A 27919-nucleotide genomic window follows, 5' to 3' on the forward strand; every position below is an offset into this window, starting at 1 on the left:
GTTTTTCTATTTTTTTTTTAAATTTAAGTGAGAAGCAGGGAGGCAGAGACAGACTCCTGCATGTGCCCTGATCGGGATCCACCTGGCAAACCAACTAGTGGACGATGTTCTGTCCATCTGGGGCTGCTGCTCTGTTGCTCAGCAACTGAGCTTTTCTCAGCACCTGAGGCAGAGGCCACAGAGCCATCCTCAGCACCCAGAGCCAACTCGCTCCAATAGAGCCATGCTGTGAGAGAAGAAGAGAGTGAGGGAAGCGAGAGAAGGGGTGGAGAAGCAGATGGTTGCTTTTCCTGTGTTCCCTGAACAGGAATTAAACCCAGGACATCCACACACCAGGCTGACACTCTGCCACTCACCCAATTGGCCAAGGCCCCTATATTTTAAGAGTTTAAAGTTTTAGCTTTTACATTTAGGTCTTTAAGCCATTTGAGTTGATTTTTGCCTATGGGGTGAGGTAAGAGTTCAACTTTGTTCTTTTGCATGTGGGTAACCAGCTTTCCCAGCACCATTTGTTTAAAGACTGTCCTTTCCCCCCACTGAGTGATCGTGGCACCCTTGTCAAAGTTCACCTGATTACATATCTGAGGGTTTATTTTGGGGCTCTCTAGTCTATTCCATTGGTCCACATGTTGGTCTTTATGCCAGTATCACACTATTTTCCTTACAGTGACTTTATATTAAGTTTTGAAACCAGGAAGTGTGAAATCTCCAACTTTGTTCTTCTTTTTCAAGACTGTTCAGCTCTTCGAAGTAGAGTGAATTTTTCTATTTCTGCAAAGAAGGCCATTGGGATTTTGATAGGGATAGACAGAATTGCATTGAATCTGTGGAATGCTTTGGATAGTACTGACATCTTAGCAATATTAAGTTTTCCAACCCAGGTTCACGGCATGTTATAATTTTTAATTACATAAAATCACAGTACTTGGCTTAAATATTCTTCAAAACACCCCATTAGTTCACTCTATCAATAATATCACATTAATTAGACTTGATGAACAAGAACTGGCAAGTACATTGGAGATACTGATAAGTCACGTGGCCTCCAGAGTGTGGATGATGGGCGTTGCGGCAGCTCTCTGGGCTGAGAGCTTGTGGGATTGTTTGACTGGTACCGGCCGTGGATGGCTGGGTTAGTGTGACTGGAGGTGAGAATGCAGTACACCGAGCTGGTATTAGGGCTTGCCACTTAAGCTGTGATTATTTAACTGGGAATTCATGGTTGAGCCTGGGGATGAATGGGACCTTTTCTTCTCTGCCACCCCTGCCCGGCCCAAGAGCACAGCAATGCCACGTACCCAGCTCACACATCTTTATTGGACCAGATGTGGTATTTCTAAACCCAAACAGACTGCCTCTATCCTGCATCAGCCCAGTCATAGAGGCCTTCCCACTAGTTCCTGGGGAGACCAGCTCCTTATTGGAAGGGATCACAGATTGGTGGGTGGCGTGGGTACCCTGGAACCCCTGGTGTGGCGAGGGAGAGATCCACACCTATTCCCCAAGTTGTCCTCCCCTGGCCCTCTGCATCCTCGCTTAAGATGCTGCCGCCCCTCCTGGAACAAGGAGGCTGCATCCAACAGCGCATCCTCGATGTGCTGCCCCAGTCTGTGGGAATCCTGGAAGGAGAAATGGGAAGTTGAGAGAGGGGCTCCTGCAGGCTGAGAAACAAGATGGCTGGGGTCCCTGACACTGGAGACTAAGGCAGAAAAGGCTGGGGACTGGCAATCCTGGATGGTGGGGCAGAAGGAGTTGGGAGTCTGGATTCTTGGGTTGTAGGACAGGAGGGAGCTAGGGATCCAGATGCCTGGGTGCTGAGGAAGGAGGTGGCGCGGTGGTGGTTCTGTGTTTTCAAGTTTGGTCTCACCGTTTTTGTGCTTGACTTTCTGCTGGAGATGTGGAAGGTGATCGTGTCATCCCCCATGAAGATGTAAGAAACACCATAACCATGGTCATCGACCTGAAAAGGGACAGAGTGAGGGGAACAAGAAAGCCGCCAGACCCCTCCTACACCAGGACACAGGAGTGAGACCCCCAGCCACTCCTCCCGCAGGGCCTAGGTTTAGGGAGCTGGGGTCGGAACCAGTCCCACTCACTGGTCCAAATCCACCACCAGAGGAAACGTAGTCGGGATAATTATAAACGTCGAACAGGTGAGTTTGCTGAACAGGGATCTGGCTAGTGGCCAGTTGCCACTGCTCCGAGTGAACCTGAGGGACAAGGGACAGTCATATATGCAATAAAAACAGACCAGCAGGTCCTCGCCCCTTTGGCTCAATAATCCACACAGCTCTCGCCCTTTCTGACCTCCTCTCCTGGCTGCCCATTTTCCCTAAAATCAGCCCCCATCTGCAGCTGCCATTCGCCTTCCTGATCACGCCTCTTTGGAGTTCTTTTCCCTGACCCCTTTCCTCTCTCCTCCCCTGATCCGTCCCCTTTCTCCCTGGCAACGCCCTCCTCCCACGCCACGCCCCCTTCACCATGACATCCTTCTCCCGGCCCCCAGTCCCTCTCCTTTGTGATCAGCTCATCCCGTTTCTTTCTACGACCACGCCCCAATCCCCTTCTCTCTGCCCTTTCCCCTCTCCTCCCTTTCTCTCTTGCCCTGATCTCCCTAGCTCTCTCCTCTGCTGTTCCCACCTTTTCCCAAACATCACCCTCCTTGCCCCCAAGTGCCTCTCTTCTCCGGCGGTTCACCGCTTCCCTCTCTAACCCTCTCCCTGCACCCCAACCTGATCCAGGAAGGGCGACTGCAGGTGGAGGAATTGGGATACGATGTAGAGCGCGAAGAGATGGCGGTCAAAGCCCTGTCCGCACATTGCTGCCTTCAGCAGAGCCTGGTGCTTATCCACCGCCATGCGGAACAGGGCGAGGCACTGTGGGTCCTGGGGTCCCGGGACAGGTCACACACAGGTCATGGAAAAACAGGAAGTGGGCTTACTGCTGGGGTCTGTCACACCCCTGACCTCAACCTAGCTTGCAACATCCCTACAAGGCAGAAATAGCAACTCTGTTTTACCGAGGGGAAGCAGGCTCAGTGAAGGGGGTAAGTCACTGCCCAGGGACACACAGGAAGGCAGAATCAGATGGGTTTCCAAGTCTGTCTGACTCTCCCGAAACTCCTCCCACTGGACCATGGAGGCAGCAGGGAGAGGGAACAGAAGTGCAGGGCTTGGGGGAGGGTGTCTGGGCAGATATTCTATAGGGAATGTGAGCAAAGGTGCAAATGGAAGTCACAAGATCGCAGGTTAAATAATAAAAGAGAGCTGCATTGTGGTAAAAGGGCTCCTTCTTGAATGCGCCCCCATTGTTCTATGTGCCCCCCGTTAAAGCAGGTATCACACTATACAGAACTATCTTTGTTTCCCCATCAGTAAGCTCCTTGAGGTCAGAGTCCAGATCTGGTCCCTCCCTGTCCCTAGTGCCCATCACGTGGCCTGGCCCTCAGCAGGTGCTCCATAAATGTCTGCAAATGTATGAGTTAGAATGTTGAAATGATCAAAGCCTCAAACGAGGCTCACACCCACTGTCTTCTCTTTGTCCTCCATGGCCCTCACAAAGTTGCAGGCTTCCCTCGTGCAAGACCGCACTGTCTCCGTCCGGCCTTCCAGAAATAAGCGGGTCATGGTCGATTCATAAGTCAGGCAGAACTGACCCCTGTCCTAGGGGACAAAGAGAAGAGGAGATTGTCATCTGGGCTCAGGAAGTCTTCACAGACTTGACCCACCTCTAGACCCCTCTCCACCCAGAAATGTGTGGTTGAGAGAAATCAAGATGGTGGACCCATAATGGCCAAGAAGAGTCATGAAAGAGGGCTGACAAGGCAGTTTTGGGGGCACCAGGGGTTGGGGTCTGGGAACCCAACTGACCCGGAAGTGGGCCAGCTGTAAGGCCACCTGGATGAAGCTGTCTGAAGAGAGGTGGCAGCGTTTGATGAAGCTCTTGCCGAAGTGGGAAAAGGGAAAGACGTGGCAGTCAATGTCTCCAGACAAGGTCTCGGCTCCCCTCAGGGCAAGAGAGATGGAAAGATGGATCTGCTGGAGAAGGGAGGGAGGAGTGGCGGGTTTAGAGATGAGAGTAGTATCTGAGTGGAGACGGAGGCTGGAAGTGGCCATAGGAATGGAGTTGGAAATTGGAACAAAGAAGGGAATGGAGCTGAAGGACTGGGTTAAAGATGAACACAGGGATGTCACTGAAGGTTGGGGTGGGGTTGGAGTTGGGGATGGGACAAAGTTAGGGTGGGGGCTGGGCTGGGCTGGAGTTTGGGTTGGGGATTCAGATGGGTTTGGTGCTGGAAACAGGATCAAATTTAGGCATAGCGATGGTATTGGGATTGGGATGCGCTTGGGGTGAGGATGGAGTCGGGGTAGGACTGGACTGAGAAACTGGGGTTGGAGTTGAGGATGGAGTTTTGTGTTTTATTTGTTGGGTTTTGGGGGTTTTTTTTGAGGGAGATGAACTGACAGGAAGGGAGAGAGATGAGAAGCATCAATTCTTTTCTTTTGTGTGTGTATGTGACAGAGACAGAGAAAGACAAAGAGAGGGACAGATAGAAACAGACAGACAGGAAGAGAGAAGATGAGAAGCATCAATTCTTCATTGCGGCACCTTAGTTTCTCACTGATTGCTTTCTCATATGTGCCTTAACTGGGGGGCTATAGCAGAGCAAGTGACCCCTTGCTCAAGCCAGAGACCTTGGACTCAAGCTGGTGAGCCTTGCTCAAACTAGATGAGCCCGCACTCAAGCCGGCAACGTCAGGGTCTCAAACCTGGGTCCTCCATGTCCCAGTGCAACGCTCCATTTACTGCGCCACCGCCTGGTCAGGCGAGGATGGAGTTGATGGTGTGGAAAGGATTAGAGTTAGGGTTGTGGATGGAGTAAGGGGGTGGGGTTGAGACTGAGGTTGAGATTGGGGGTAGAAATGAGTTCAGAGTCAAAGTCATAAATTTTGGGATTCAGAGAGGCCCAGAAACCTGGACTCACCTTGTTTGGAAGGTCCCAGTGTAGCCGCTGGGGCTGGGGCAGTGCGGGGTCGGGGTGCCCCTTGCAGTGGCCATCCACTGAGTAGCCCAGTTGAAAACATTCTGTGGTCAGAGTGAACTGTGTACAAATGGAGGCTGTCAGAGTCCCTTCCTCTCTCTGGTCCAAGGGCCATCTAACCAGGGACCTCTTTTATCACTCCCTTCTGGGGATAGGGTCAGGCCCTGAGAAGGAGAAACCTCAGGTGTTCACAAGTGGGTTCTTGGGGTCAAGTTCATCGAGAGCGGGACAGATACTAATACTCAACTGGTGCTCACTAGCCCTGTACTTCTGACAGGCAGATAAAGAGCCACCAAGATGCCAGCCCTCCCAAGGATCACCCCTTGGCGTCCATTCTGATTGAGGAGGACCCACACTCTGCTTCTTATTATTGTTAAATATGCTCACAAAAATTAGGGGATATTTTATTACTTCAAATGATATGACATTTTTCTGAGCAGTATTGCTAAATATTTTATTTAAAAAAATTTTTTAAAGATTTTATTTATTCATTTTATAGAGAGAGAGAGAGAGAAAGCATGTGTGTGAGAGAGAGAAGTGGGGAAGAGCAAGAAGCATCAACTCCCATATGTGCCTTGACTAGGCCCAGGGTTTCAAACTGGTGACCTCAGCATTCCAGGATGACGCTTTATCCACTGTGCCACCACAGGTCAGGCAGCTAAATATTTTAAATCAGCCCTGATTGAGCACCTACTACCCTTCAACCTTGCATTTCTCGTGTGTGTGTGTGTGTGTGTGTGTGTGTGTGTGTGTGTGACAGAGACAGAGAGAGGGACAGATGGACAGGAAGGGAAAGAGATAAGAAGCATCGATTCTTCATTGCAGCACCTTAGTTGTTCATTGATTGCTTTCTCAGATGTGCCTTGAGGGCGGGGGAGGGGGCTACAGCAGGGTGAGTGACCCCTCACTCAAGCCAGTGACTATGGGGTCACATCTATGATCCCATGCTCAAACCAGCAACCCCGCGCTTAAGTTGGTGAGCCCTCGCTCAAGCTAGCGACCTTGGGGTTTTGAATCTGGGTCCTCTGTGACCCAGTCTCTGACACTCTATCCACTGTGCTACTGCTTGGTCAGGCACATTTCTCTTTCTCTTACTTTACATGACAACTCCTTGTTCAAAGTCAGTATGCAGAGATGATATGTTGACAGGAAGTGTCTGATGGGTCTAAGGTTGAACTGAATTGAGAGTTTCATTTACTGATATCATCAAAGAGAAAAACAATTCCCCTTTTACAAGTAAGAAACAGGCACAGAGCCTGACCTGTGGTGGCACAGTGGATGAAGCGTCAAACTGGAATGCTGAGGTCGCCGGTTCAAAACCCTGGGCTTGCCCGGTCAAGGCACATATGGGAGTTGATGCTTCCAGCTCCTCCCCCCTTCTCTCTCTCTCTCTATCTTTCTCTTTCTCTCTCCCCTCTCTAAAATGAATAAATAAATAATTTAAAAAAAAAAAAAAAAAAAAAAAAAAAAAAAAAAAAAAAGAAACAGGCACAGAAGAGTCAGTGCCGCTACTCCTGAAGTTTGGAAGCGCCTCCCCCCCGCCCCCGCACACATGCCTGATCCCCAGCCTGGGTCCCCCCCCAACCCCTCCTGCAGCACCACAAAGACTGGTAGCCTGATGGGGGGAAGACACCACCCCCTATGATTTAAGACTAAATAAAATAGAGAAAATAGAGACACGAAGGTTCTCAGAATTGGGCCAGACTTAATCCAGCCCTTTCACTTGATAATGGAAAAATAGGCTCAGAGGAGGAGAGTAACTCGTTCAGGGTCACAGAGCCAGCCAAAGCTGAAACATGGTTCCGATTCAGTGTGATGGGATTGAAAGGTCTCACATCCTGGTCTCAGAACATTCTGGATTTGTATTCCAATTCTACAACTCCTGATTCTGTGACTCTGGGCAAATCATCTCCTTTCTTTGAGACACAACTGTCCATTTGTCAAAGGAAGGTCATAATCCCAGACCCCTTCTTTGCTGGGTGGCCCTGGTCTCTGTCTCTCTCTGAGCCTCTGCTTTTTCTCTGGCCCTATGTGCCTAGAGAGGAAGGTCTTTAAAAATAAGGGCAGCGGTCCGCAGGGTGGGGGTGGGCTGGCTGCTCTACCTCCCACATATGTCCTGAGATGGGGCAGTCAGCCCATGAGTGCTCCACGCTGAGGCCCAGCTTCCCATTGGAGAAGACGATGAGGGTGAAGGATTTGTCATACCAGCTGCAGGAAGAGAGAGTTCAGAGAGGTCACCCAAGAGCAGGGGTAGGGGGACAAGAGGGAACTCGGGGTGCTCTCTGAGGGACTTGTGGCGATTTCATGGTGGGAAGATTTTTCTGGAACCAGGGTTGGTGTGGGGATCTTTAAGAGGGTGGGGTCTCCAACTGGTGGCTCTAGATCAGGGGTCCCCAAACTTTTAACACAGGGGGCCAGTTCACTGTCCCTCAGACCGTTGGAGGGCCGGACTATAAAAAAAAACTATGAACAAATCCCTATGCACACTGCACATATCTTATTTTAAAGTAAAAAAACAAAACTGGAACAAATACAATATTTAAAATAAAGAACAAGTAAATTTAAATCAACAAACTGACCAGTATTTCAATGGGAACTATGGGCCTGCTTTTGGCTAATAAGATGGTCAATGTCCGGTTCCATATTTGTCACTGCTACCGTAACAAGTGATATGATGCGATTCCGGAGCCGTGACACGTGCGTCCCGCGGCACTGGAAGTAGTACTGTATGTGAGCGATGCCGCCACATACAGGACTCCAGGAGCACAGGATGCGGATGACCACTAATGAAAGAGGTGCCCCTTCCGGAAGTGCGGCAGGGGCCGGATAAATGGCCTCAGGGGGCTGCATGCGGCCCGCGGGCCATAGTTTGGGGACCCCTGCTCTAGATGGACTCTGAAACCTGGGTAAGGTTCAAAGAGTTGATGGACTTTGAGAGCTCATACCGAGTAAGGTTCAAGGCTTACAAAGAGGTTAAGGAGACTTTGCCAGGGGTCTCAGAAATCAGAGTGATGACTGGTGGGCAGAGTGATGAAGGGGTCTGAGGATTTCTAGAACTGGGGTCCCAGGTCTGGGGTCTTGGGCTTATTAGGATGCCAGCTTATAGGTCTGAGGATTCCATGGTTCTGAGTCTGAGGTCCCTAGGCTTGGGGGTTTGGGGTCCCAGGGTCTGAAATCCTCCCTGGGCTTAGGGGTCTTCTGGATCAGGGGTTCCCAGGTCTCAAGGCATTGAGTCTGGGGTCCTCAAATCAAAGATACCCTTGGATCTGGAGAAACCCCAGGTCTGGGCCCAGGATCTGCTTGTCTAATGTCCCAAGTCTTAGATCTAAATATTGGGTTCTGGTTACAGATAAGGTGGGGCCCAAGCTGCTGGGCTCACTCACCGGTCATGACCCCTGCCAGCCAGCAGGGCGTGGGCGTAGGCATCCAACGACGCAGCGGGGTCCTCCCTGGTGAGCCCGGCTGGCTCCGAGTCCAGTGATACAAAGAAAGCCGCCCCTTCCACAGCCTCCAGGGCATCCTCTGCCTGGCTCTTCAGGGACCTCCGCACCTGGGCCCACATGTCCCTGTTGAAAAACGTGCCTGAGCCCTTCACCCTGCCCAGCCTTCACTGGGCCCCAACCCTGCCCCTCTGTAACATCAGGATGTGTCTGGGCCCCTGGGGCCCCTGACCTCCCACCCTCACCTGGGAGCTGCGGTCAGGGCGGCCAGATGCTCCTCGTGGGGGCAGGCGGGTGAGGGGTCGTCCAGGATTCGCTGAAACTGCTGCTCCAGGGCCCGCGGGGAAAGCAGGCCGCTTTGGGAGTGGGTCCCCACGCGGAAGAATCGGCCCCGGTGGAAGACGGCCACGTGTCGGCTATCACGAAGGTGGCGGATATGGTCTTGGAGTGGCGGGCAAAAGTGTAAAGAGGACAGGAAGGTCAGAAACTTTATAAGAATTAACAACTACATATTAGGCACTTCCTATGTGGCTTGCACTATTCTAAGCACTCATTTATTCCTCATCACCCTGTTTCTTATTATCTCATTTTATTTTTTATTACTTATTATCTCATTTTAGAGATGCATAAACTGAGGCTCAGAAGGGGTAATAACTTGCTCAAGGTCACACAGCTTGGGAAAGGGGCCTGGGGTTCAACCCAGGCAGGCTGACTCCAGAGACATGCTCTTAGCAACGACACTGTTCTGCTTGTCAGGCAGAAGGGGAGAGAGTCTCACCTTTCTGGACCCCAGGAACGCGCGTGGTGTTGAATATTCTCTCATACTGGGCGGAGCATAAGGGCCGCATTCCCATCAGCAAAGTCTACAGGAGACCACGGGGTTGTGAACTGTCCCCAAGCCCCATGAGGCCCCATGACCACAGAACCATGGCTTCTGATCCCAGCCCACTGCGGTGGCCCCGTTACCGGGAGGATCTCCTGGCGGTTCAGGCGGTAGCGGTAAAGGAGGAGGGCGTGGACAGCGTTCCCTGCGCGAGCAGCCTGCACGGGTGTGGGCGTGACATACAGGAAGTCCTGGGGGCCAGCCGAGGGGACAGCAAAATGCCTGGAGTCAGATGTGCCCCTGATGGGGACACTGACTCCCCTCCCCCACAGGTCCTGACCCCAACAGAGGGCGGGTGGTGAATTCCAGACTGTGATTTTGGTCGCTGACCCTAAACCCCCCCCCTCCACACACACACATTCTACCAAACATCCCGATCCTAGACCCAGGAACTGTGAGCCCCACCCCACCCCCCAGCAGTCCTAGCCCGCTTCTCTCTTTCTCACCATCATATAATAGTTGCTGTTCACCATCAGCGAGTTCCGGGAGCGTAGGTACACAAATTCTTCCCACCAGTCACTGACCTGGGAGTGGGGCGGAAAGACACACAGCTGGGTGGCTGGGGCCAAGGTAGCAGGAGGGACAGTGGGAAATCGAGCCACCCAAGACCTGACTGTCCAAAAGGGAGGGTGGAGCTCAGTGAAGAAGGCCAGCATGATCAGTAACTACCAATAACCTAGAAGCTACACTCATGCTATGGCATACTATGCAGCTGTTAAAAGGAACAAGGAACACCTATATTACTGACATAGAGCGAGCAACAAGGTATGCTGCCAAGTGGCAAAGGCTGGGCACACAACAAGATGGGTTTTTTTCCTTTTTTTCAGAGAGAGGGATAGACAGGGACAGACAGACAGGAACAGAGAGATGAGAAGTATCAATCATTAGTTTTTCATTGCGCGTTGCAACACCTTAGTTGTTCACTGATTGCTTTCTCATATATGCCTTGACCACCGGCCTTCAGCAGACTGAGCAACCCTTACTTGAGCCAGCGACCTTGGGTCCAAGCTGGTGAGCTTTTGCTCAAACCAGATGAGCCCGCGCTCAAGCTGGCGACCTCTGGGTCTCGAACCTGGGTCCTCGGCATCCCAGTCCGACACTCTATCCACTGTACCACCGCCTGGTCAGGCCACAACAAGATGTTTATCGATTCCATTTGAGACTTTTTTAAAAAAAACATTATTTATAGATTGATTTTTAGAGAGAAAGGAAGGGGGAGAGAGAGCAAGAGATAGGAACATCGATCTGTTCCTGTTTGTGCTCTGACTGGGGATCAAACCATCAATCTTTATGCTTCAAGATGATGCTCTAATTAACTGAACTATTTGGCCAGAGCCCATCTGAGATTAAAAACAACAACAACAACACCTGACCTGTGGTGGCACAGTGCATAAAGCATCTACCAGGTAGATTCTACCTGGAACACTGAGGTAATAAGTTCAAAACCCCAGGCTTGCCTGGTCAAGGGACATTCGGGAAGCAACTACTACGAGTTGATGCTTCCTGCTTCTTCCTCTTCATTCTCTCTCCTGTCTTTCTGTCTCTTTCCGCTCTCTAAAAATCAGTAAATAAAAAATTTAAAAAATCAAAAATCAACAACCAGGTCCCAGTGCCTATTAACGGATGGAGCTTACCAGAGGGGAAGGGGGTAGGAGTAGAAGAGCGTAAAGGGGGAACAAATAGTGATGGAAGAAGATTTAACTTTGGGTGGTGAACACACAATACAGTGTGTAGATGATGTGTTACAGAATTATACACCAGAAGCCAGTATAATTTTAATAACCAATGTCATACCAATAAATTCAATTAAAAAAAGGAATGATATTCTGATGTGAGCTACAATGTGTATGAACCCTGAAAACATTATGCAAAGTGAAATGAGTCTGACTCAAAAGAACAAATAGTGTATCCACTTACATGAGATATCTAAAATAAACAAATTCAGAGACAACATAAAACAGAGGTTACCTGACTGGGGGTAAATGAAAATGGGAATTGTTTTGTTTGTTTTTGTGGCACAGACAGAGAGAGTCAGAGAGAGAGAGAGACAGGAAGGGAGAGAGATGAGAAATATCAATTCTTTGTTGCGGCTCCTTAGTTGTTCATTGATTGATTTCTCATATGTGCCTTGACCAGGGGGCTACAGCAGACTGAGTAACCCCTTGCTCGAGCCAGCGACCTTGGGCTCAAGCTGGTGAGCCTTGCTCAAACCAGATGAGCCTGCACTCAAGCTGGCAACCTCGGGGTTTTGAACCTGGGTCCTCCACATCCCAGTCCAGTGCTCTATCCACTGCACCATCACCTACCTGGTCAGGCAGAATGGGAATGTTTTGTTTGCCTAATGGATACTGAGTTTCTGTTTGATATGATGGAAAAGTTCTGGAAATAGTAGTGATGTTTACATGACATTGTGAATACACTTACCACTGGTTGTTGGTTTTTAAATTTTATTTATTTATTTATTTATTTTCCAAAGTGAGAAGGGGTGGAGGAGGCAGGCAGACAGACTCCTGCATGTGCCTGACCGGAATCCACCTGGCATGCCCACCAGGGGGCAATGTTCTGCCCATCTGGGGCCCTTGCTCCGCTGGAATTTGAGCCATACTAGCGCCTGAGGCCAAGGCCATGGAGCCATCCCCAGTGCCCGGGCCAAGTTTGCTCCAATGGAGCCTTGGCTGCGGGATGGGAAGAGAGAGACAGAGAGGAAGGAGAGGGGGAGGGGTGGAGAAGCAGATGGGCGCTTCTCTTGTGTGCCCTAGCTGGGAATCAAACCGAGGACTTCCACACACCAGGCCAGCAGTCAACTGCTGAACCAACTGACCAGGGCCAACACTGGTTTTTTAATACATTTTTTTAGAGATTTTATTTATTCATTATAGAGAGGAGAGAGAGAGAGAGAGAGAGAGAGAGAGAGAGAGAGAAGGGGGGGAGGAGCAGGAAGCATCAACTCCCATATGTGCCTTGACCTGGTAAGCCCAGGATTTTGAACTGGCAACCTCAGCGTTTCCAGGTTGACACTTTATCCACTGCGCAACCACAAGTCAGGCCCTAATACTTTTTTTTTTGTTGTATTTTTCTGAAGCTGGAAACGGGGAGAGACAGTCAGACAGACTCCCACATGCGCCCTACCGGGATCCACCCGGCACGTCCACCAGGGGCGACGCTCTGCCCACCAGGGGGCGATGCTCTGCCCCTCCGGGGCGTCGCTCTGCCATGACCAGAGCCACTCTAGCGCCTGGGGCAGAGGCCAAGGAGCCATCCCCAGCGCCTGGGCCATCTTTGCTCCAATGGAGCCTTGGCTGCGGGAGGGGAAGAGAGAGACAGAGAGGAAGGAGGGGGGCGGGGTGGAGAAGCAAATGGGCGCTTCTCCTATGTGCCCTGGCCGTGAATCAAACCTGGGTCCCCCGCATGCCAGGCCGATGCTCTACCGCTGAGCCAACCGGCCAGGGCCCCTAATGGTCAGGCAGGGTTACAGGTAAATTTTAGCAAGTAGACGGATTTGCAAATCCAGAATCCGTGAATAATGAGAATTGATCTATAAAAAAAAGTCCAAGTGATAAGAAAGCAGTGTGTTGCCTGACCAGGCTGTGGCGCAGTGGATAGAGCGTCGGACTGGGATGCGGAGGACCCAGGTTCAAGACCCTGAGGTCACCAGCTTGAGCGCAGACCCTGAGGTCGCCAGCTTGAGCGCAGGCTCATCTGGTTTGAGCAAAGCTCACCAGCTTGGACCCAAGGTCGCTGGCTGGAGCAAGGGGTTACTCGGTCTGCTGAAGGGCCACGGTCAAGGCACATATGAGAAAGCAATCAATGAACAACCAAGGTGTCACAATGAAAAACTGATAATTGATGCTTCTCATCTCTTTCTGTTTCTGTCTGTGCCTATCTATCCCTCTCTCTGACTTTCTCTCTGTAATTGTAAAAAAAAGAAAAGCAGTGTGTTTATTCAGCCTCATTTTTGTTGCACAGGAGATAATGGTGTATGTTATAATTGGCACTGCCTTAGAGGTACAACCTCCAGTGTTCTCTTTCAGTCTTTCCCCCACACCAGGGCTAACACTGTCCCTCTCCTGCTCAGAATCTTCCTTTGGACTCCTAGCACCCCCAAGACAAACTCAAAGGTCCTCAGCAGAGCCCAAGCCTCTCCCATCCCACCACTCCGACATCACCTCTCACGACCACCAGCCTTCCATTCTCTTGTTCCAGCCAGAATAAAACCTCCCTGTTCCCAGCCCACGCTCAACAACTTGGCTACTTCATCACCTTTGCTCAAGCTGTTCCTTCACCAAATCTAACAGGTTCAAATTCTCTTCAACCCTCAAGACAGTCCTAATACCTTCTCCTGGAACCCTGACCCTCTCATCCAGTGGTGGCCTCCTTTGACCACCCCCCAGACACTCACACCATCCCATCTGTCTCTTCATTGCTACTTCCACCCACACACCCTCCTGATGGCTATTTATGGCTTCCTACAGAATCGGAGCCTCGCTGACTCTCTGCCTCAGTTTTCCAAGGAACTCAATTTGTGCAATCAAGGGTCTAGCTCCTGAACTCAGAATAGAAGCCCATTAGGGGAAGGTGTTTCCTTGAGCAGAGAGAGGGTATAAGAAAACTATTCGGTGGGCGGAGCTTAGAGTGTTGGTTGGCAGGGGAGGGGCCGAAATGTTGGGCGGATCCTGTAATTCTGGTTCAAATACTGGAGGGTTAATGGAAGAGCTCTGGAAGTGGGCCGGTCCTGGAGGCGGAGCTTAGGTTACTGGAGAGTGGCTTAGAACAGTGGTCCCCAACCCGGGCCGGGTCGGTACCTGTCTGTGAGCCATTTGGTACCGGTCCGCAGAGAAAGAATAAGTAACTTACATTATTTCCGTTTTATTTATATTTAAGTCTGAACAATGTTTTATTTTTTAAAAATGACCAGATTCCCTCTGTTACATCTGTGTAGACTCACTCTTGACGCGTCTCTCGGTCACGTGATTATCACGTGACCCTAAAGGCGGGTCAGTGAAAATATTTTCTGACACTAAACTGATCGGTAGCCCAAAAAAGGTTGGCTTAGAACGCATGGAGGGAGGGGCTCACACTGTTGGCAGATGTTAGGGTATTCAGAATACTAGAGAGTACAGAGGAGCTTGGTTGAAAAGAATATTGTAGAATCTAAGGCTGAGTTTCTATTATTGGAGTGTGGGGGATTGGCTTGGTATATTGAGCAGGGGGCAGGGCTCAGATGATTGAGTATGGGGCGGGGTTCGGAATGCTCGCAAGTATAAAACCTCCAATCGCCGCAGGGCTTGGGGGTTGTGGGTGGGGCGTGGGGTGTGGCGTAGAACTCCCCAGGTTATTAGAACAGGCTGAGAACCTTTGCCTTCCCGACTCTGTACTTACGTAATTGGACGCCCACCAGGATTTGAGCCACAGGTACCACTGCAGCACCGATGCCTGCAGCCTCAGGAATTCCTGTGCTAGGGTCGCCATCCAGTCAAAGTCCTCGTCCGAAAGAACAGGTCGGACAGACTCCAGGTACTGCGCGGAGAGGCAGAAAAGAGGTTGGTCATGCCCCATGCCCGCCCTTGCCCGCCTCTTCTCCCATCCCCAGGTTCCAGGCCCACCTTGCGCACGGTGTCCTGCACGGAGGGCACGGGCTGGCGTGGCAGGGAGCGCTGGTAACTGAAGAGCATTGGGTGGCGGCCGGAGAAGATGCGGACCAGGGCCTGGAAGGAAGCGGGAATTAGTGGGTCATTAAACTCCTCACTGGGGCTGTGGTGTGTGTGGCAGCCCACAGAAAGAATGGGACAGACCCCCCCAAAAGGTGATAGAGAACCAGAGAGAAGGGGACAGAGATGTGGGCTCTGCCCCTCACATACCAGCCAAGTCTTAGTGGGTGAAGACATGGCTCCATGGGGTTCAAGGAGCCAGCCGTGGTAGGACAGAAGCAGCCTCAGAGCCACGTGAAGTGTGAAGATCAGGGCTCCCCACAGACATGAAGCAAACAGTGCAGCCGCCAGGACCCCTCGAAGCCTGTGGTACTGTCCACCCCTGGGGGTAGAGAGAGGATGGGTCTGGGTCTCCTGGCCTCAGAATCCCCCTCCTCTCCAGCCTTAGCCTCTGCCCTTCCTAATATTCTGACGCTGATCTTTCAGCTGTTGGAGGCTTCTCTTGCAGAATTAGTCGATCAGAGCAGACCAGTGCCCTCATTTGTGAAGTACGCATAATCCTCTTGGCAACCTCCTCCCCCCCAGGATTGTGGGACACCAAGCTTCTAAAATCACTTCTCATGGAAATTGTTAGGCACTTAATAAGTGGTATTTCTTTTTCATCTTTTTTTTTTTTTTTGAGAGAGAGAAAGATGAGAAACATCAACTAATAGTTGTGTCACTTTCATTGTTCATTGATTGCTTCTCACATGTGCCTTGATGGGGGTTAGGGGAGCTCAAGCTGAACCAGTGACCCCTTGCTCAAGCCAGTAACCTTGGGCTTCAAGCCAGCGACCTACAGGCTCAAGGCAGAGACCTTTGGGCTTATGTTGATGAGCCCATGCTCAAGCCCATGACATCAGAGTTTTGAACCTGGGACCTCAGCATCCCAGGTCAATGCTCTACCTATTGTGCCACCACTAGTCAGGCAATAAGTGGTATTTCTATTAAAGTAAGGCTTTTCCCTCCCAGATATCACATTATATTGTAAGTGTGGTTCTCAAAGTTTGGCCCTTGTACCAGCAGCATCACCACCACCTGGGAGTTTGCTAGAAATGCACATTTCTGCCCCCCCTCCCCCAGTCCTAGTGAAACAGAATCTGTTGGGGCAGGGTCCAGCAGGCAGGGTTTTTTGTTTTGTTTTGTTTTAGTGAGAGAGAGACAGACAGGAAGGGAGAGAGATGAGAAGTATCAACTCACAGTTGCACCACCTTAGTTGTTCATTGATTATTTCTTATACATGCTTAGACTGGGGGACTACAGCAGACTGAGTGACCCTTTGCTCAAGCTAGTGATCTTAGGGCTCAAGCCAGTGTCCAGGGGGTCATGTCTATGATCCTGCACTCAAGCTGATAAGCCTGTGCTCAAGCCGGATGAGCCTGCACTCAAGCCGGCGACCTCAAGGTTTCAAACCTGGATCCACAGCGTCCCAGGCCAATGCTCTATCCACTGAACCACCACCTGATCAGGGCAGCAAGCAGTGTTTTTTTGTGTGTGTGTGTTTTTTTACAGGGACAGAGAGAGAGAGTCAGAGAGAGGGATAGATAGGGACAGACAGACAGGAACAGAGAGAAATGAGAAGCATCAATCATCCGTTCCTCGTTGCGACACCTTAGTTGTTCATTGATTGCTTTCTCATATGTGCCTTGACTGGGGGGGCTACAGCAGACTGAGTAACCCCTTGCTCGAGCCAGCAAACTTGGGTCCAAGCTGGTGAGCTTTGCTCAAACCAGATGAGCCTGTGCTCGAGCTGACGACCTTGGGGTCTCGAACCTGGGTCCTCCGCATCCCAGTCTGACACTCTATCCACTGCGCCACCGCCTGGTTAGGCAGCAAGCAGTGTTTTAACAAACCTTCCCAGGTGGTTTCAAATCAAACTCAAGTTTAGGAAACTCTGGTCCATAGTAAATCAACATGTTTGCCAAGTTGCAAACAGACATGGGAGCAAATCCCATCTGGAGGACTTGGGGCAGTAACTCCTCTCTGGAAATTTCTACCTCTGATCCAAGATCTGCCCTTTCAGGCCATCTGCACAAAATATCTGCCTTCCTCCCCAGAGGAACTAATCCAAGGGTTAGAACCTGCCACTTCACCATCATCTGGGTGCCAAACCTTTCCCAAAGCTGACAGCAATAACTGTAATATTACATTCCCATTTAACAGCCTGGTAGAACTCTACTAAATATTCTACATGCCTGATTTTTTTTTAATTAAGGGTTTAAACTAAAAAAGAAAAAAAAGGTGTAAACTATTTTATTTTAAGAAAGAGGAAAGTAGAAAGTGAGAGACAGAGAGAGAGGCATCAACTCATTTTTCCACTTAGTTGTGCACCCACTAATTTCTTCTCATACATACCCTGACTTCAGCTGGAACTGGCCACTTTGGGGTGTGTAGGTGTGTGTGTGGGTGTGAAAGGACAGAGAGAGGGACAGATAGGGACAGACAGACAGGAAGGGAGAGAGAGGAGAAGCATGAATTATTCATTGAGGCACCTTTGTTGTTCACTGATTGCTTTCTCATATATGCCTTGACTGTAAGCTACAACAGAGCGAGTCACCCCTTGCTCAAGCCAGCAACCTTGGGCTTCAAGCCAGTGACCTTTGGGCTCACGCCAGTGACCAAGGGGGTCATATCTATGATCCCATGCTCAAGCCAACAACCCCACACTCAACCTGGTGAGCCCGTGCTCAAACCGGTGACCTCAGAGTTTCAAACCTGGGTTCTCTGTGTCCCAGTCCAACGCTCTATCCACTGAGCCACCATCTGGTCAAGCTGGAACTGGCCACTTTGGAATTGGGTCCTTGGGATCAAGCCGGTGCCCTGGGGGTCAAGCCAGCACCCTAGATTGAGCCAGTGCCCTTGGCAACAAGCTGATAACCCCAGGATAGAACTGGCAACCTCAGTGCTCCAGGACAATGCTCTATCCACTGCACTACTGGCCAGGGCACAAGATTTTTAAATTTTTTTTTAAAGTTTATTTATTTTAGAGAGAGAAAGAGAAACATCAATTTGTTTTTCCACTTATTTATGCATTCATTGGTTGATTCTTGTATGTGCCTTGACCAAGGATTGAACTCACAACCTTGGCAATATCAGGATGATGATCTAACCAACTGAACTACCTGGCCAGGGCCTCCACATTGTGTGATTTTAGTTTTTCCAACCACCCTAAGAAACAATTATTATTACCCCCCTTTAACAAATGAAGACACTAACACCTAAATTGGTGAAATCTCTTGCCTAAAAAAGAACACAACAACAGAGTTCACACTTACATTAGTATAATGTAATATGGTTATTAGTATAACCATATCTGGACATTTTTTAGTTTGTCACCATCCCTCTTAACAAGAAGCTAACAGGATGGATAATGTACAGAAAGGAGAGAGAAAATCACCTCCTTTCTATAGATGCTGTACCTTCATTAAGTTGTCGCAAAGTAGGTCTCAGAAGTTACTTTTCTTTAGCAAGCACAGCACACTGCTAGAGAAACTCACTGGGTGGAAGAAAAGGGCATAGGGAGATTTCTGGGCTGAGGTGGGGAGCTCACCAGTCTGGCAGCAACTCTTTAATCTTCTCCGTCAGTCCTAGGGAAGGGTCCAGCTGGAGGAACCAGGAGAGCTGGATTGCACTGAAGAGGAAGAGCCAGCTGAGGGGGCTGGCGGGGAACACACCAGTGAGAAAGTCATTCTGTGGGGAAGAAAGGACATCCATTCAATCCCATCCCCTAATTACAATCCGTAGATATTAATCAAGTACCCAGTGTGTCCTGGGTCCCGAGCTGGGTGCTCAAGATCCAGTGGGGAATAGACTGATCTAGGTTCTTTCCTCAGGGAGGTCAGTCAAGAATGAAGCAAGTGTTAATGGTGGTAGACAAGGCACAGGAGCTCTGTGGTGGCATGCTGCTCATCATGAAGGAGTCAGGGAGGGCTTCCTGGAGGAAGTTACTCTCAGGCAGGACCTTGAGGCAAAGTGATTCTGCAGATAGAGCAGGATCTAGAGCTCAGTAGGCCTTCTAGAACTACCTGGCCATGGAATGAAGGAAGAATGAATGAAAGTGCTAACCAGATTCCTATGAAAGGTTGAGCAAGATAAAACCTTTTTTTAAGGATTTTTTTTTTAGATTTTATTTATTGATTTTAGAGAGAGGCAAGAGAGAGAAGGAGGGGAGCAGAACCATCAACTCATAGTTGCTTGTTGCATGTGACTTGATGGGGCAAGCTCAGGGCTTCAAACCAGCGACCTCAGCATTCTAGGTCAACACTTTAAGATAATTAACACTTAATAAGCACTTTCTACAATGTGTTTGTAAAGTCATGGTGCATTTTTTTTTCCATGGTGCACTTTTGACCGGTCACAGGAAAGCAACAAAAGACGATAGAAATGTGAAATCTGCACCAAATAAAAGGAAAACCCTCCCAGTTTCTGTAGAATGATGTGGCAGCATGTGCGCATGCACAGATGACGTAATACCATGTATACAGCGGAGCAGCCCACGGCCATGCCAGTCGAATGTGGACGGTACAGAGGAAAGTTCAGTGTGTTCTGTGGCTCACTAAATTCGAATCCGTGCCTGACCAGGCGATGGCGCAGTGGATAGAGCATTGGACTGGGATGTGGAGGACCCAGGTTCGAGACCCCGAGGTCACCAGCTTGAGCGCGGGCTCATCTGGTTTGAACAAAGCTCACCAGCTTGGACTCAAGGTCGCTGGCTTGAGCAAGGGGTTACTCGGTCTGCTGAAGGCCCACGGTCAAGGCACATATGAGAAAGCAATCAATGAACAACTAGGGTGTTGCAACGAAAAACTGATGATTGATGCTTCTCATCTCTTTCTGTCCCTATCTATCCCTCTCTCTGACTCTTTCTCTGTCTCTGTAAAAACTAAGTAAATAAATAAATTTCGAATCCGTGACCAAAGTGCAATGTGAATATCGGCGTGTTTACAACGAAGCGCCACCACATAGGAATAACATTACTCGGTGGGATAAGCAGTTGAAGGAAACCAGCAGTTTGGTGGAGAAACCCCATTCTGGTAGGCCATCAGTCAGTGACGAGTCTGTAGAGGCTATACAGGATAGCTACCTAAGGAGCCCTAAAGAATCTGTGCGCGAGCCCACATCGAACTTCAGTGAATAGGTATGAAACTGGGAGAGTTTTCCTTTTATTTGGTGCAGATTTCACATTTCTATCATCTTTTGTTGCTTTCCTGTGACAGGTCAAAAGTGCACCATGACTTTACGGACACACTGTATATGCCAGGTGCTGATTATAAGGCAACCCTGAGAAGTGGGTACTGAAATTATCTCATTTTACATTAAAAACAAAAAAACCCACTCAGCTTCACGGTCAGACAGAGAACATGGTTAAGAGAGGATAAGAGCCACCGTTAGTTGGGGCATCGGCATCCAGGCTCAAGAAACCCCTTTCTCTCTTCTTCCCACATTTAACGAACAGGAGGGCCTTAGAAATCAGGGTTTAAAACTTTTGCTTTAGCCTGACCAGGTGGTTGTGCAGTGGATAGAGCGTCGGACTGGGACGTGGAGGACCCACGTTTGAAACCCCAAGGTCGCTGACTTGAGCAAGAGGTCACTAAGTCTGCTGTGGCCTCCGAGCCAAGGCACATATGAGAAAGCAATCGGCCCTGGCCGGTTGGCTCAGTGGTAGAGCGTCGGCCTGGCGTGTGGAAGTCCCAGGTTCGATTCCCAGCCAGGGCACACAGGAGAAGCACCCATCTGCTTCTCCACCCCTCCCCCTCTCCTTCCTCTCTATCTCTCTCTTCCCCTCCTGCCGCCGAGGCTCCTTTGGAGCAAAAAGATGGCCCGGGCACTGGGGATAGCTCCTTGGCCTCTGCCCCAGGCACTAGAGTGGCTCTGGTTGCGACAGAGTGACGCCCTGGATGGGCAGAGCATCGCCCCCTGGTGGGCATGCCAGGTGGACCCCGGTCGGACGCATGTGGGAGTCTGTCTGACTGCCTCCCCGTTTCCAGCTTCAGAAAAATAAAAAAAATAAAAAATAAAAAGAGCCTGACCTGTGGTGGCGCAGTGGATAAAGCGTCAATCTGGAAATGCTGAGGTCGCCGGTTCGAAACCCTGGGCTCGCCTGGTCAAGGCACATATGGGAGTTGATGCTTCCTGCTCCTCCCCCCTTCTCTCTCTCTCTCTCTCTCTCTCTCCCCTCTCTATAATGAATAAATAAAATCTTATAAAAAATAAATAAATAAATAAATAAAAAGAAAGCAATCAATGAACAACTGTGATGCCACAACGAAGAACTGATGCTTCTCATCCCTCTCCCTTCCTGTCTGTCTGTCCCTCTGTCACAAACAAACAAAATCTTTGGCTTTGGAGTCCCACCTTCTGCTCTGTCACTAACTAGCTGAGGGCAAGCACGTGACTTCACCTCTCTGTGTCCTCACCTATAGAATGGGAGCGATCCCAGAACTTGGCTCACCCGGCTGTCAGGAGGGCTGGATGATAAAATGCTATTTTGCAAATGCTTATTGGGGTCCTACCGCAGTGACAAGACAGCATGATTTCTGCTCTCAGGAAGATGCAGACAATGAAGGAGTTAGAGTAGTGTGTCAGTTGGCACTAGGTCCTACGGAGAAAAATAAAACGGAGGCGGGGCCTGGGGAAGGGCCTGCATTGCATAGCTTACAGCCAGCACACAGCAGGCGCTCAATAAATGTTACTACACTGATCTTTTCTACTGCCACTCTACTTCTCCTTGGGGGAACTTCACAGTCTTCCTTTGGCTTGGCAGGAAAAGGTTACAGGCAAGTATGGTTATAATTGTTTCTTTTCTCTTTTTTTTTTCCGTACCTTCTGAAGCCGGAAACGGGGAGAGACAGTCAGACAGACTCCCGCATGCGCCCGACCAGAATTCACCCGGCTCGCCCACCAGGGGGTGACGCTCTGCCCACCAGGGGGCGTCGCTCTGTTGCGACCAGAGCCACTCCAGCGCCTGGGGCAGAGGCCGAGGAGCCATCCCCAGCGCCCGGGCCATCTTTGCTCCAATGGAGCCTCGGCTGCGGGAGGGGAAGAGAGAGACAGAGAGGAAGGGGGGGGGTGGAGAAGCAAATGGGCGCTTCTATGTGCCCTGGCCGGGAATCGAACCCGGGTCCCCCGCACACCAGGCCGACGCTCTACCGCTGAGCCAACCGGCCAGGGCCTCTTTTTTCTTTTTTAAAGAAATTGTTACCCTGGCTGGATAGCTCGGTTGGTTATTAGAGCATCAACCTGAAGCACAGATGTTGCTGGTTCTATCCCTGGTCAGGGCACATACAGGAACAGCACAATATGCCTATCTCTCTGTGTCTCTCTCCCTCATGCCCTTCCTCTCTCTCTCAAATCAATCAATAAAAATTAAAAAAAAAAGGCCCTGGCCGGTTGGCTCAGCAGTAGAGCGTCGGCCTGGCGTGCGGGGGTCCTGGGTTCGATTCCGGGCCAGGGCACACAGGAGAAGCGCCCATTTGCTTCTCCACCCCCCCTCCTTCCTCTCTGTCTCTCTCTTCCCCTCCCACAGCCAAGGCTCCATTGGAGCAAAGATGGCCCGGGCGCTGGGGATGGCTCCTTGGCCTCTGCCCCAGGCGCTAGAGTGGCTCTGGTCGCAGCAGAGCGACCCCCGGAGGGGCAGAGCATCGCCCCCTGGTGGGCAGAGCGTCGCCCCCTGGTGGGCGTGCCGGGTGGATCCCGGTCGGGCGCATGCGGGAGTCTGTCTGACTGTCTCTCCCCGTTTCCAGCTTCAGAAAAATACAGAAAATACAAAAAAAAAAAAAAAATTATTGATTTTAGAGGGGAGGGGCATAGATTTCTTGTTCCACTTAGTTGTGCATTCATTGGTTGCTTCCCACAAGTCCCTTGACCGGGGATCAAACCCACAACCTTGGTGTATCAGGAAGATACTCTAACCAACTGATCTACCTGGCCAGGGCCAGAAAGTGAGTAACTTAAATCACCTTGGTCAGGGAGAACTATAACACAGACCCATTTAGTGCCAGCCAAACCCCTATATGGATGAAGTCAGGGGAATAAATAACAAAAAAGCCCCATTAGAGTCAGACAGACCCAAGATAAGAGTAAAGCTGTGAAGTTTCCAGAGAATAATTCCAAACTCCCCTATAATAGGGGGAGTTGTTTTTTTTTTTTGTGACAGCCAGAGTCAGACAGAGAGACAGATAGGAACAGACAGGAAGGGAGAGAGATGAGAAGCATCAATTCTTCATTGCAGCACCCTAGTTGTTCATTGATTGTCTTCTCATATGTGCCTTGACTCGGGGGTGGGGTGGGGAGGGGCTACAGCAGACCGAGTGACCCCTTGCTCGAGCCAGTAACTTTTGGCTTAAGCTGGTGAGCCTTGCTCAAACCAGATGAGCCCACACTCAAGCTGGCGACCTCGGGGTCTCGAACCTGGATCCTCTGCGTCCAGTCCAACGCTCTATCCACTGCGCCACTGCCTGGTCAGGCCCAATGTGATTTTAGATGCACAGGGGGTTGGGGGGAGGGGAGTAAAGAGGGACAAATATACCGTGATGGAAGGTGACTTGGCTTAGGGTGATGGGCACAGAACACAATCAACAATTCAGGTGCTGTGGTGATGTTTGCCTAAAACCTATGTACTCTTGTTGATCAACATCACCCCATTAAATTTGATTTTTAAATAACAGTTAAAAGAAAAAAGAAATGAGGACACAGAAACCCAGAAAAATTCCTACCTGCCAGAGGCCACACAGCACCTACATGGCACATAAAAATGGCAATGCTGGCGTGGTCACCCTGTGGAGCCGGGTCTTCCTCTTAGACAACTAATGCTTACAGCAAGCCTCTCCAGCCAGGGACTGCCCAGATCTCCACTTTATAAAGGAAGCCACCAAGGCTGGGCAATGGCTCTATGGAATCACAGCTCTGGTGTTGCCAAGGGCAGCGCCACCCTGGGGCCTACTTCTAGGAACTACAGCTTCAGGGTAGCCCCTGGGGTTCCCAAAATAAAAGAAGGACATGAGAGCTTCAAGTGACCATCAGGGAGAGAGGTGGCTATGTGATAGAAGGGGAGAAAGAGTGGTCATTATTACAGCTATTTAACACTTATGTGAAGGTCTGGTGGAGGCCATTGGCCACAGGGGACATCTGACTCTGAAAAGGGCTTCAGGTCTTATTCAGGGGTGACAGTCAAAATACTCAACAATGTAATTCCAGTCAAAATGCATCTAAAAGCACAGAAATCAGAACAGTGGTTGCCGTGCACTGAGTGTGAGGTGAGAGTGCTGACTAGAAAGGAGCTGAAGGGAATATTCTAGAATGGTGGTAATGTTGTCTTGGTGGGGAGTTGCGAACAGAAGTATTGTAAAAATTCATGTACACTTAAAAAATCTATGTATTTTTCTGTATGTAATTATATATACCTTAGTTTAAATATAAATATGTTGCCTGACCTGTGGTGGCGCAGTGGATAAAGCGTCGACCTGGAAATGCTGAGGTCACCGGTTCAAAACCCTGGGCTTGCCTGGTCAAGGCACATATGGGAGTTGATGCTTCCAGCTCCTTCCCCCTTCTCTCTCTCTGTCTCTCTTTCTCCTCTCTCTCTCCTCTCTAAAAATGAATAAATAAATTAATTAATTAAAAAATTAAATATAAATATGTTTAGCCCTGTGTTGGTAGCTCAGTTGGTTAGAGCATCAGCCCGATCAACCAAGGTTGTAGATTAAATCCTCAATCATAGCACATACAAGAATCAACCAGCCTAACCAGGCGGTGGCGCAGTGGATAGAGCATCAGACTGGGATATGGAGGACCCTGTTCAAAACCCTGAGGTCACCAGCTTGAGCATGGTGTCACTGGCTTGAGTATGGGATCATAGACATGACCCCATGGTCGCTGGCTTGAGCCCAAAGGTTACTGGCTTGAAGCCCAAGGTTGCTGGCTTGAGCCCAAGGTCGCTGGCTTCAGCAAGGGGTCACTTGCTCTGCTGTAGCCCCCCAATCAAGGCACATATAAAAAAGTAGTCAGCCTGACCAGGCGGTGGTGCAGTGGATAGAGCGTCGGACTGGGATGCGGAAGTACCCAGGTTCGAGACTCCGAGGTCCCGCGCGGGCTCATCTGGCTTGAGCAAAGAGCTCGCCAGCTTGGACCCAAGGTCGCTGGCTCCAGCAAGGGGTTACTCGGTCTGCTGAAGGCCCACGGTCAAGGCACATGTGAGAAAGCAATCAATGAACAACTAAGAAGTCGCAACGCACAACGAGAAACTGATGATTGATGCTTCTCATCTCTCTCTGTTCCTGTCTGTCTGTCCCTGTCTATCTCTGCCTCCGTAAAAAAAAAAAAAAAAAAAAAAAAAAAGTAGTCAATGAACAATTAAGGAGCCACAATGAAGAACTGATGCCTCTCATCTCTCTCCCTTCCTGTCTGTCTGTCCCTATCTGCCCCTCTTTCTGTCTCTCTGTCTCTACCACACACACACACACACACACACACACACACAATCAACCAATGCATGCATAAATTAAGTGGAACAACAAATCAATGTTTCCTTCTCTCTCCCTTACGCTCTATAAAAATCAATATAAAAATTTTAAAATTTTTAGGCCTGACCTGTGGTGGCGCAGTGGATAAAGCGTCGACCTGAAAATGCTGAGGTCGCCGGTTCGAAACCCTGGGCTTGCCTGGTCAAGGCACATATGGGAGTTGATGTTTCCAGATCCTCCCCCCTTCTCTCTGTCTCTCCTCTCTCTCCCCCTCTGTCTCTCCCTCTCCTTTCTAAAATGAATAAAAAAAAAAATTAAAAAATTTTAAACATATATATATGTTTTCTTTATGGTAACTAGGGGGAGAGCCCCATGAGGGCAGGACCCCGTGTCCTGCTCCCTGCTGTGTCCCCAGGGCTCCAAACAGTGTCAGGCCCTGTCCACAGATATTTTGATGAATGAAATAAAGAACGATGTTATCAAAAGCTAATACTTATTCAGCACTTGCCACAAGCCAGACACTTTGCTCAATGCTTCCATGTAAGAACTGATTTAATCCTTGCAACTGTCCTGTAAGGAAGGGCCCATCATTACTCCTGTTTTACATGTGGGGAAACTGAGGCTCAGAGAGGCACACTCATGCAAGGCCACACAACTAGTAAGTGGCAGAGCCAGGATTCAAACTCAGTCTTGGCTGCCCTCTCAGGTGTTCAAAGAGGAGGTGACCAGAAGGAAGAATCTTTATGTAGACAGTGAGAGAGTTCTAGAACAGGGACCTGAGGCAGATGTGGGTTCTGGTGAGAAACACCAGAACATGGGGTTTCTAGAGCCATGGGGACATGGGGTTTCTAGAGCCATGGCAAGGAGCAGGAGTTGGGCTTTTCCAGAACTGGGACAGCAGGGTTTGTAGTGATAGACAGTGCAGGAATACAGACATGAAGGTTCACAACTTGGAACCGAGGGGCCTTCAGGATTGCGATGTGGACTACCCAAGATCTTGACCATCAGGTCTTGGGGCTCTGGAAAGGGGAACACCCAATTTAGAGCCTGGAGATGAAAGGGGAAGATGAGAAGTATACCTTGGGAAGGGGACTGACTTCTAGGAATTGGGGTGGAAGTTGTGTTTGGGGGTGCAGGGAAAGTGAGGGGTCCTGGAACTGGGTGCAAGAGGTTAAGAGGAGTTCCCAGTAGGTGAGGCTGAAGATCCCTGAAGTGAGCCACAGACCAGGAAATGGTTTTAGGAAGTCCTGGAAGTGGACATCAGAATTCCCAAAAATGGGTGACATGATCCCAGAAGTGGGCCTGAGGCATCCTGGAAGCAGGCAATTGGATCCCCGAAAGGAAACCAAGCCGCAGTCTTCCTCACCCAGAAACGGGAGAGATGCCTTTTCCAAGAGCGCAGTCCAGACAGATAGATCTCTTGCAACACTGGGGCACTGAGCTCCACTTCTGTAGTGCCCGAGGTCAGCGAGGGTCGGAAGCCCACGGCTTGGTGCGCTTCAGCCATATCCCGCTGGACCCCTGGAAAGAGGACATAGGCTCATTTCTTCAGTTCCCAGCCCACTGCTCCCTCAGACCCAGAAGTCTAGGACCCCAGCCCCCTTCTCCCCCAGACCCAGGGTTATAGGACACCAGCTCACCCTTCCTAAGCACCTGAGGAATCTTGAGGGTCCCGGCCCAACACTTCGGTGTTGTGGAGGGGACCTCAATGCATACAGAGGCGGAAGGGATAACTCACGTTAACCCCTTTTGTGGTGTGGCTCTGCTGAGAATACGGTGCGGGGGCAGTGCCTTCCCCAAATACAGGACTTTCAAAATTCGAGGGTGGAGGAGAGAAACCCGTCCAGGGTAAGTTATGGGGTCTCAGGGAAAATATCAGTCTAAACCCATTTGAAACGAACAGCTGCCGGATGCTGGCACTGTCCACCCTGTTTCGGTTTCATATTCCAAGGCAAGGGTTGAGGGGGTGGGAAGTATCTATAATCTCCTCCGTTCTGGGGTAGCTCAGCGTCCCCTCCCCCTCAAGAAGCACTGGAGGGGATGGGGGATGGAACACACTACTGCGCATGCCTTTCAGCCGGAGATGCTGAGGCTGAGCCCAGGCAAGCTTCCAGGACAAGTGATGGAGAGGCTCGTATGCCCAACCCAAGACACAGGCCTCCAGCCCCCGCAGTAGCTCGGGCCCCTCGGGCCCCTCGGGTCCGGTACTTACTACGCCGAGTCAGGGGTCCGCCGATCGGGTCCTGGGGATCAAGCTCGAATACACCCCCCTCAACCCCCGATTTAGAGCGTCAGACCCATCTCCCAAGCCAGTGCGATAAATCCACGAGTTGGTCGATGGGCCTCCGGAGCTCCAGCCCGCCCCGGATTATCCAGTACCCAGGAACCCCGTCTGTCTCGCGTGTGCC

General features: G+C 50.2%; 1 protein-coding gene across 5 annotated transcripts; it reads right to left on the reverse strand.

Annotated features, from left to right (window-relative positions):
• Nucleotides 1-575: 575 nt before the first annotated feature.
• Nucleotides 576-27919, reverse strand: CPT1C (carnitine palmitoyltransferase 1C). 5 transcript variants are annotated; one of them, XM_066271518.1, is made up of 19 exons: nt 27724-27919; nt 26878-27032; nt 18602-18741; nt 15223-15394; nt 14968-15069; nt 14744-14881; nt 9811-9888; nt 9448-9555; nt 9260-9344; nt 8727-8922; nt 8425-8607; nt 7144-7249; nt 4985-5101; nt 3870-4034; nt 3528-3662; nt 2733-2885; nt 2097-2210; nt 1868-1960; nt 576-1619 (listed from the first exon to the last, which is right to left on the reverse strand). In XM_066271518.1, exons 2-19 carry the CDS (start codon nt 27016-27018, stop codon nt 1431-1433), a joined length of 2415 nt encoding a protein of 804 aa, XP_066127615.1. In that variant the 5' UTR covers nt 27019-27032; nt 27724-27919; the 3' UTR covers nt 576-1430. The 5 variants fall into 5 exon arrangements, with proteins under 5 accessions (XP_066127615.1, XP_066127613.1, XP_066127612.1 ...); XM_066271516.1 differs by having other exon boundaries at nt 3522-3662; XM_066271515.1 differs by having other exon boundaries at nt 3522-3662; nt 3870-4037.

This window comes from Saccopteryx bilineata, chromosome 3, assembly GCF_036850765.1.
Source record: "Saccopteryx bilineata isolate mSacBil1 chromosome 3, mSacBil1_pri_phased_curated, whole genome shotgun sequence".
NCBI lineage: Eukaryota > Metazoa > Chordata > Mammalia > Chiroptera > Emballonuridae > Saccopteryx > Saccopteryx bilineata.